This window comes from Megalobrama amblycephala, linkage group LG3 (assembly GCF_018812025.1).
Source record: "Megalobrama amblycephala isolate DHTTF-2021 linkage group LG3, ASM1881202v1, whole genome shotgun sequence".
Classification (NCBI taxonomy): Eukaryota; Metazoa; Chordata; class Actinopteri; order Cypriniformes; family Xenocyprididae; genus Megalobrama; species Megalobrama amblycephala.
The window spans coordinates 37084974-37094808 of NC_063046.1; the positions used below are offsets into that span (position 1 = coordinate 37084974).

General features: G+C 37.3%; 1 protein-coding gene across 1 annotated transcript; it reads left to right on the top strand.

Moving 5' to 3' along the window:
* The first annotated feature begins 704 nt into the window (after nt 1-704).
* LOC125265239 (zinc finger protein 432-like) lies at nt 705-9491 on the top strand. The gene is made up of 3 exons (XM_048185353.1): nt 705-997; nt 4869-4912; nt 8068-9491. Exons 1-3 carry the CDS (start codon nt 862-864, stop codon nt 9211-9213), a joined length of 1326 nt encoding a protein of 441 aa, XP_048041310.1. The 5' UTR covers nt 705-861; the 3' UTR covers nt 9214-9491.
* Nucleotides 9492-9835: the final 344 nt, after the last annotated feature.

The window sequence follows — 9835 nt, forward strand, 5'->3', positions numbered from 1 at the left end:
TGGACTAAGGCACACCATGGTTGCGGATCAACGTCACCACCACCAAGCTTCCTCAAACTTTATTTAAAAAAATATGCTCGCTGATTATGATCTGCGCTGTGTATGAATACTTATCCACTTTTTCCACTGAGAAATGCTGTGCAAATGTCCTTTTTGTCATGATGACGTCTAAAGTCCCCGCCAAGGAAGTAGTCCATTTCGCACCCGCCGTTTTTAAGACACAATAAAGGTTTAAAAAATCACAAGCGGGTTATAACTGGTGTGTTTTATGTCATAGATCAAAACGTGAAAAAAAATGTAGAGGCTTTTTTAACCATAGACCTTATTTCAGGCGATTTAGCAAAAACCCATTAAAAAAAAAACAAAAAAAAAACAACAACAAAAAAAACAAAACATAGACTTTACGGCCTTGGAACCGTTGGAATGCTTACTCGCTTCTGGAAACTTTAAAAACAATACTAAGTATGAATGATAGAGCACAGCTGAGAGAGTTGTTAGTTTTTTAAGGGATATTGGGCTTTATTATAGGATATAATTTTTTGTGTGTGTTTGTGTTTTTTCCCTCCCCCCTCAACCCCTGAATAATTGTAGATTTATTGTGAATTTACCATGCAATTTACTGACTGATCCACACTCCGAAACAGAAGGTGGCGGTAATGCACCATTAAGCTGGATGCCAACCGCCGTTAAAAAAAAAAGGAAAAAGAAAAAGAAGACGTGACAGGAAAGTGTGTCACACGTCAATATAGTGACGCAGAACGCAGTTTCAGTTTGGTGTAAACTCGCGCGTTTTTTTGATGAGTGTCAAATTATACGCACGTTCTCTCGAGGTGTTGTAGTGTTTTAAATCTTTTGGTGGATATGGCAGATGTCAGAGCCTTGGGCGTTTTTCAGAAGCGTGTGAAATCTTTGTTCGGCTCGTTGCTTGATGTTCTGCTGGTTGAAATTACAGAAGCGTATAGAGAGAGTTTGGCAGACAGCATGTGCATAAACCACTGTAAGTGTCTTATCCTGACAAAAAAAAAAAAAAAAAAAAAAAACTTTTAAACGGTGTTTTATTTACTTTTGAGAGTTATATTTAATTGTATTTTATTTGAATATACAGTAGTCGGCATTTGAAGTGGATCAAAAAAGTTAATCAAAGTTGTCCTAAGAAATAAGTTGTCCTAAGAAGAAGGTTTTAGGACCACTTTGATGAGAGGTTTTGATCCACTTCAAATGTTGACTACTATATTTAATTGTGGTTATTAATAATTTTAGTACTTATTGTGTTGATGAAAATGGCTTTGTATTTTGTATCAAAATACTTTAGTGTTTTGTATTTCTGTAGCTTTAAAATACTGTCAAATACTTTGTAAGAAGTCTACATGATGACATCATAAAATGCAGCCTCTGATTGGTGCTTACTCAGTAGTTTGCCCAGACTTGAGTTCAGAATAGCTGTTAAGTTTTGTTCATTTTACTAGCCTAGGCTAAATAGTTTGCCAATTTACATAATGATCTTGAAAACTATTATACCGAGCAGCAGCCCCCTATATTTATGATTAACAATGAATTGATTAATTAGTTATAAACTAGTTGCTATAAATACAGGAGCCATCAGTTGTCTTCTTATGAATGACTTGTTTGTCATTGAGTCAGTGTTGCTGATGCAAAGTAGGCCCTTTGTTACCAAACATCAAGTAACTAAATTAAGATACAATGGACCCTTCGCTAAGCCCCGCCCTCCTTATTTACTGTTGCTACGCTTGTCAAGCTTTTGAGCCTGGCAAGTCATTTACAGTGTGTATGCACCGGTGTCAGACATTTTCAAGGAGATAATTAGTCATTTTTGGCGAACAGGTGAAATATCTGAGAAAGCAAGACAAAAGGGACTGCAGTATGCATTCGAGAGATATATCCACGACATAATATGCAACCGATTAGAAAATAATTTGATCAAAATTGAAGCTAAAGCTCCGAGCGCGAGCAGCAGCCGCCTCATACGCTGACAATTCAAATGGGAAACACACAGTTTATTGAGGAAAAGCTTTGTTCATCCACAGCAGGTTAAGTGAAATTTGTGAAAATAACCTAATAATTATAAATCAAACAGCTTATCATAAGTCTTGTGGAATAAATACAAGACGTTAGCCTGACCACTTTGCAATGGTAACATTCTCCCGCTTATAATTTTAGCACGCCAGGCTAACGTTACTCTGTCTTGCCTTTAATCATATTATTTCACGTTAAAATACGTTATATACATTATGAACAAAGAACCATCATTATTTCCAAGCAACGATGTGCTGAGTTAGCTAGCTAGCTAACCTACAAGGACTGCATATGCATACATCAATATTACATCATTGTCGTTATGATAAATAACACACAATTAATGTACTTGCATTATTGTTAAGGGTAGGTTTAGGGCTGGGGAAAGTGTAGATGTTAATAAAGCCATAAACCACGTTAATATCACGTTGGAAGCACAATCTGATAGGTAACGTTAACATTTTTCAGATTTTGCTAACGTTACCCACTGTTTCAATGGGAGGTAGTAAAATCTGACAGGGTAGCACAAATTGTCAGAACACCGGCACTTCTCCCCTTGGGTTTTAGGTTTCGAGAAATTCCACCACCTCGTCTAAACTGTTAGGATACCGGGTATCAGATTAACACAAGCCATAAGCACAACGCTTCGGCATGTTCCCTCGCTTGAAAGCTTGACAGACCTCCTGCGCCTAGTAACAGTTGCTAAACCACGATTGGCCTGTGGTGGTTTTCGGGCGTGGCTTAGCGAAGGGTCCATTATAAGTCATTTGCAAACTGTTTAAAAACTAACCTTCATCTGGGAGATTACAGGGATGTGTGAATATTTGATCTGTTAAAGCCACAATATGTAAATTTTCGCCACTAGAGGTCGCTTATCCTTGATTTTGTGGAATCATGGGATATGTTGTCTAAACGTCTACAGCCAGTGGAAAAGAATCGGGACGGGACTCGGGCAGAAATCATGTTCATGGATGAGATTATTAACATTATTGTAGTATGAAGCAGAGCAAGGCCGAGTGATGTTGGAGCGGAACAAGGCCGTTGGAGCGATTGCTAATGAGAGATGAGCGCGACACACGTCTCGAGATCAGTGGAACTTTTATTATGCTGCTTCCGCTTCTTCCTGCCAAGTGTATGTAGTGTAAAGCAGCGCTGTTTATCATATTAGATACATTTGAGTGTTGAAAGTTGTTATAATGCTACTCTGTGCGTTCGCTTGACAGCTGCTATGAGACACTTGTTGCACACTACAGAAGCTAGATCGATATTAGTCATGGTAAATCAAGAAAACAAGATTTAAACAAGAAGCTATATAACATTAGTTTTCGCTGAATGTCGTTGAATGAATCCAAACAGTTCCTCATCTTGAGGAATATAATGCGTCTTTGGTGTTTCCATAGTTTCTACAAAATAAAACCTGAAATTGAGTATAATGCGGGTATGATATCATTGATAGGCGACGCACGGACACGGCCCGTGTTAAAATGGCATATTTCTCTGGATTTAAACATTCAAGTACACAAGTCAACAAAATATATAACATTGTTCTAGTGGTTTTTGGATGTTTTAATCCAAAAATCCTTCTGTACATATTGTGCCTTTAACTGGTTGCATGTTAGATTTATTGATTGACTCGTTTACTTAATCAACTGAGTCGGCGCAATGGTGAAGGGATAGATCAAGTAGGCCAAATGATGGAAGGTTTGCAAAGATATTTCATGAAATTTTTGTACTATTTTTAAAATACAAAAATACAGTAGTTTATTTTGATACACGGTGTGGCTGCTGTATTTTGTAGTTTATTTTGATACACTTAAAATTAAGGTATTTTATTTTAAAATACATTTTGATGTATTTTTGCCCAACCCTGGCATTGCCTAAAAGGGATAGTTCACCCAATAACAAAATTCTTTAATTATTTACTCACTGTGATGTCATTTCAAACCTGTAGGCTATGACTTTGTTTCTTTTGTGGAACACATGAATGCTTTTTGAAGAATACTTTAACTGTTTTTGTCCATACAGTTAAAGTTAATAGGGTCCTAAACAATGTTATTAACTTCACTGTATGGACCAAAATACTGAATTCAGAAGAGAATACTAATACTATTTCTGCCATATCACATTTGTTGTGTGATTCATTATGAAAATCATACCAAAATATTCCATAACACTTTAAACCATCACTACTTAAGCATGACCCGTTTCTTTATATAAGCAGTAATAAGCATTCACAGAATTTGGGAACACACAAAGTCAAATGAGGTGTCATTATTCTCTGCACGCATCAAGAACAGAAGCGAACATGAAAAAGTCATCACAAATTGTGTATTAAAGGCAGGTGAAGTCGAGGTACTGCAGAGCTCTTGTAGTACAAGGCTAAAGAGGTCTTGTGCACAGAAAGTCTGCCAGAAGTATTAAATATTATTGTACTGATATGTAAGTGTCTTTTACATGTTACTTCAATTACTGATATTTCAAAATGCACAAAAATTCACAAAAAATGTATATTGTGTTTTTAGCTTAAAAAACATTCCCACAGTAGATGATGCTGTAAGGGGATTGGACTATAAAAAAGGGAAGAAATGACAGGAGAGAGATGTGATTGAGTAGGGATATGGGCAGAGAAATCACAAAAACTGCTAATGTCACCCATATTTTAAAAATCTGTGGACTCATTCAATTAAATTATATTCATATTTATTTGAATAGAGCTTTTCACAGTACATGTCATCTCAAAGCAGCTTTACAGAAAATGCATGTTTCTACATTACAATTTAGAGTAATCTAATTTATACATTTTGTGCAGTTGATTTGAAATTCTTGTTTTGCAGGTGAACAATGTGCCATTAATCGGCTTGAGAACAATGACAATAAGGTAAATTTGTGTGATGTACTTTACAGTCTATTTTAATATCCCCAGTCCTGTTCTGATGCTCTGTTTTTATTTTTTGTAATATTTGTTCATTAGTTCCTTGTTTGTCCTGTGGAGTTAAACCGCCCACTTTTCTTCAGGAAAATCCTCCAGTTCCTTCACATTTTATTTTTTGTGTTTTTTAGCATCTTCAGCATTTTTGGACCCTTTCCAGTAGGGCTGTCACTAATAATTATTTTGGTAATTGAGTAATTGGTCGGTTATGTTGGTGATTAATTAAGTAATAAGATATGTTTGTGGCAATAAAAATAGACCAATAAAGTGAACAATAGCCTTTAAAATTACTTAAAGCAGGGGTGCCCAACCCTGTTCCTGGAGAACTACCATTCTGCAGATTTCAGCTCCAACCCCAATCAAACTTACCTGAACCAACTAATCAAGGTGTTCAGGGTTGCTTGATAATTACAGACCGGTGTGTTGGAGCAGGGTTGGAACTGTAGTCTGCAGGACGGTAGCTCTCCAGGAGCAGGGTTGGACGCCCTGACTTAAAGGGTTAGTTCACCCAAAAAAGGAAAATTCTTTCATCATGACTCACCCTCATGTTGTTCCAAACCCGCAATACTTCGGCTCCTCTTTGGAACACAAATTAAACTATTTTAAATGAAATCTGAGATATTTTTGTCCTTCCATTGACAGTGGGGCTGCCCCTGACTAAAGATTTTTCTAGTTGACTAAAGGCAGGAACACACCAAGCCGACGGTCGGCCGTCGGGGAGTTTTTCTTTGTCGGCCGACTAAGTTTTCACCGTCGGCTGAAGTTGGTCCTCATCTGCTTTTTTCCGGCCGATTCGACATGTTGAATCGGCGTTGGAGCTCGTCGGTCCGTCGGGCCATCTGATCATTCTGATTGGCTGTTCAGCTACTGCCGTCTGCTGTTCGGAAAGTCTTGCATTTCATCTCACGCAGTCGCAGAACTGACGTGCTACTTGGCCGTCGGCTGTTTAGCGTCGGTTTGGTGTGTCAGGACAACTTTGGACACAGACACTGCCAACATGAGCCAACCCTGCAGTTTGCTTTCGTCGCCACTAGTTCGTCGGCATCGGCTTGTTGTGTTCTGGCCTTAACAGTCATTTATTTAAGCAAATGTGTGACTAATAGCACATTTATATTAATTGAATTACTTAAATATATACTGGGTGGAATACTAAACCATAATGGCCCAGGTTAAAAAAAAAAGTACATTTCTATAATGTACTTAAAGTGCTCTTTTCGCAAACTAATTTTGTACTTAATATACTAACAATTCTTTAGTACTAATTAAGATAATCTTCTACATCTAAATGTACTCAACTGCTTTTGAGACACCATGACATAAACTAAAATGTGCTTTTAATGTACTTTCTGTATTTAAAAAAAAAAAGTATTTAGATACTACTTAGTACATTTGAACCCATAGTGTACTACAAGTGGTAACTAAATATATTTTTTTAAATACAGAAATGGTATATTAAAAGCACATTTTAGTTTCATGGTGTCTCAAAATAAAACAGTTGAGTACACTTAGATGTTCTTAAGATTATCTTAAGAGGTACGAAAGAAGAATTTTTAGTATATTAAGTACAAAATTAGTGGACAAAAATAGAGCACGTTATAGAAGTGTAATTCTTTTTCAACTGGGGAGCCTTTAACATATAGGCGTAATATATAGCGTATTCCGCACTCAAATGCACATATAAAGCTTGCCACAAAGCACAAACAATAGTAATGGTTATGAATGTGTCAGAGAAAACAGCAAGGAGATATTTTAATTATTTATTAAAGGGTTGGTTCACCCAAAAAAGAAAATTGTCATTAATCACCCTCACGTTGCTCCAAACCTGTGAGACTTTCATTCATCTTGTGAACACAAGTGAAGATATTTTTGATGAAATCTGAGAGCTTCCTGTCCCTCCATAGACAGCTACGTAACTGACACTTTTACGCTTAAGATCATAAAGAGATCGTAAAACTAATCCATACGAATTGAGTTGTTTACTCCATATTTTCTGAAGAGACTCAATCGCTTTATATGATGAACAGATTTAGGCTTTTATTCACATGTAAACACTGATCAGCGAACATAATCAGAAGCGCAACCGAACCTGCTTGAAGCACGAGAACAAACCTCTTCCGGAAGCTCAATCTTGCTGCGCAAATGAGAATGAACCTCAATGGTTACTCAGCATGAAAAAAGCAAAAAATTTGGACTAAACCACTCATTTCAAATGGATTAGTTAAATCATCACAAAGATCTTCATTTGTGTTCTGAAGATGAACAAAAGTCTTACGGGTTTGGAACGACATGAGGGTGAGTAATTAATGACAGAATTTTAATTTTGAGGTGAACTAACCCTTTAATCTATCATTCAGTTTCAGAAAGTTGTCTAATAATGCAGTTCATGGATTCTCTTCCATAGAATGCACGACTTCCTGTATTTTGCTGGTTAATCAACATGGGTAAATTTGTAATCAAGGATTTTTATTTTTTTTAATTGAGTGCTTGAATTTAAAGGATTAGTTCACTTCAGAATTAAAATTTCCTGATAATTTACTCACTCCAACGTCATCCAAGAAGTTTGTCTTTCTTTCTTCAGTCGAAAAGAAATTAAGTTTTTTTTAGGAAAACATTCCAGGATTTTTCTCCATATAGTGGACTTCACTGGAGTACAACGGGTTGAAGATCCAGATTGCAGTTTCGATGCAGCTTTAAAGGGCTCTACACAATCCCAGCCGAGGAATAAGGGTCTTGTCTAGCGAAACGTTCAGTCATTTTCTTAAAAAAAATAAATAAATAAAATTATATACTTTTTAACCACAAATGCTAGTCTTGCACTGCTCTGCAATGCACCATGCATTATGTAATCACGTTGGAAAGGTAACGCGTGACGTAGGCGTTCAAATGACCGATCGGTTTGCTAGAGAAGACCCTTATTCCTTGGTAGAGCCCTTTGAAGCTGCAACTTCAACCCATTGTACCCCAGTGAAGTCCACTATATGGGGGGACCATTTTTGGTTCCTCAAAGATCCTTTCATTGCTCAGTTCTTAAAAGAATAATTTGTTCTTATTGTGAAAGATTTTCTACTATTTTTAAGTCTTTTTAATTGTCTTTTGTCCTATAGTCTCAGCAGGGCAATGAAGTCAGAGTGGAATCTGAAGAGTCCCAGCCATTAATGAGCATTCAATGCAGTGACACAGTCACTCCATTGCAGATGACACACAAGGAATCTGAACAGCCAAAAGCTGCACCAAGCCAGTCAAACACCCTGAAAAATCTCAATCCGTATCCAGTGCAGGTGTCATCTCCTGTATTAACACTGTTAAAACAGAATGACATAGAGTTAGACACTGTAGAAGATAAGATGATACAAACTGCGGTATCCATACGCGTCACTGAAATGCAGACATTTCCAGAGATTCCCAACATACCCGTCGGAAAGCCTGAAGAAGGGCCGCCAACTGTTGATCATCAGCCAGAAACACTGGGTATGACTGAACCAGAGCCTGAACATGTCACTAAACGAGAAAATGAAGATGTTGCTGTGACCACTGAAGAAGCAGAACTAGAAATTGGTTGTCAAGAGAAGACGTGCCAGACCTCAAGTGAAAATACTCAAGCTCAGCTGAAGCCTGAAGATGGTGAGCTACATGAACCAGTAGAGTCAGTAGATTCATGTCTTCACTGGAATCAGTCTTCCTTTGGGGTTTATTTTGGCACTGAACGAATACCCCAGAGCCATCTTGTAAATACGGAGTCACGGGAAAGGCTTGAACCTTCGCAGAAGCTGTCCAATTGCTCTTTGATGCCTCAACTCAGGGGTTGTTTAAGACCTTGCTTTGTACAACTTGAGAATGCTGAAATACTGCAAAGACCCATCAGCCAGTCTAGACGACTGCATGTTTGCAGCATCTGTAACAAAATCTTTATCTACAAGAAAACCCTACGGAGGCACAAACGCATCCACACAGGCGAGAGACCCCACGGCTGCTCACTCTGCTCTAAGTCCTTCATCCTACGCAAAACCCTCCGTCAGCACAAGAAACTACATTTCAAGAGACCGTACAGCTGCACTCAATGTGGCAAGAGGTTTAAACACTGGAGAAAGCTACGCATCCATTGGCATTCTCATGCTGGAGAGGGTCCGTTCGTGTGTAGCCTCTGTGGAAAATGCTGCAGGACTCTAAAGAGCCTTGACCGGCACCTGGCTTACGTTGACCACAACTGCATAATCGAGAGAAGAATCGATTGTTTTAATACAAAGATGTAAGGATTTTGCCATAATATTCACAGTGTATTATACTACACTGTACAGTTTTGTATTGTCATTTGTGTGATGTAATGAAGCGTCTCAATCATAACTGAATTAAATGGGTTGCATGTGTTCTTTATCAATTAATTGTTTAACAACAACTTAATTGTAATAACAAACACTTACATTCAGTAAGAATATTGGTCTGTAAGGTTTTTCTTTTTCGCTAATGTGATTTTCCTGGCCAGTCCACAGAATACACTCTAAACACAAATAATAAATAACACAACAGTTTGCATCAATCTTTTTGAGTTATGACAACTTCTGATGAAATTTGTTCAACCAACAAACTACACTGAGTAAGAGGGAAAGTCATTTATAGTATCACTCAAAAATTAAGTTAGTTTCAATATAATTTACTCATAAATGGAATGGTGGCCCTGGAACCAATTAATCTTGCCTATTTTAGGTTCAATTAACAGCTAGCATAGCACATACTTTGTAATTTATTTGTAAATTTAATGAACAAAGATTATACTTATCACTGGAATTATCACAGTCAGTGCTAACAGAGCAAAGTGTTAAGTAAAATAGTGAAATAAGCATATTGTAGCATATCACATACAGAGCTCAAAATCAA

What these genes read in the sequence shown, in the direction of transcription:
- LOC125265239 (XM_048185353.1), top strand. Translation starts at nt 862, where the DNA reads ATGGCAGATGTCAGAGCCTTGGGCGTTTTTCAGAAGCGTGTGAAATCT. An exon ending in CAGCATGTGCATAAACCACT is followed by an intron (nt 998 to 4,868) that starts GTAAGTGTCTTA and finishes CTTGTTTTGCAG; the next exon opens with GTGAACAATGTGCCATTAAT. An exon ending in TTGAGAACAATGACAATAAG is followed by an intron (nt 4,913 to 8,067) that starts GTAAATTTGTGT and finishes TTTGTCCTATAG; the next exon opens with TCTCAGCAGGGCAATGAAGT.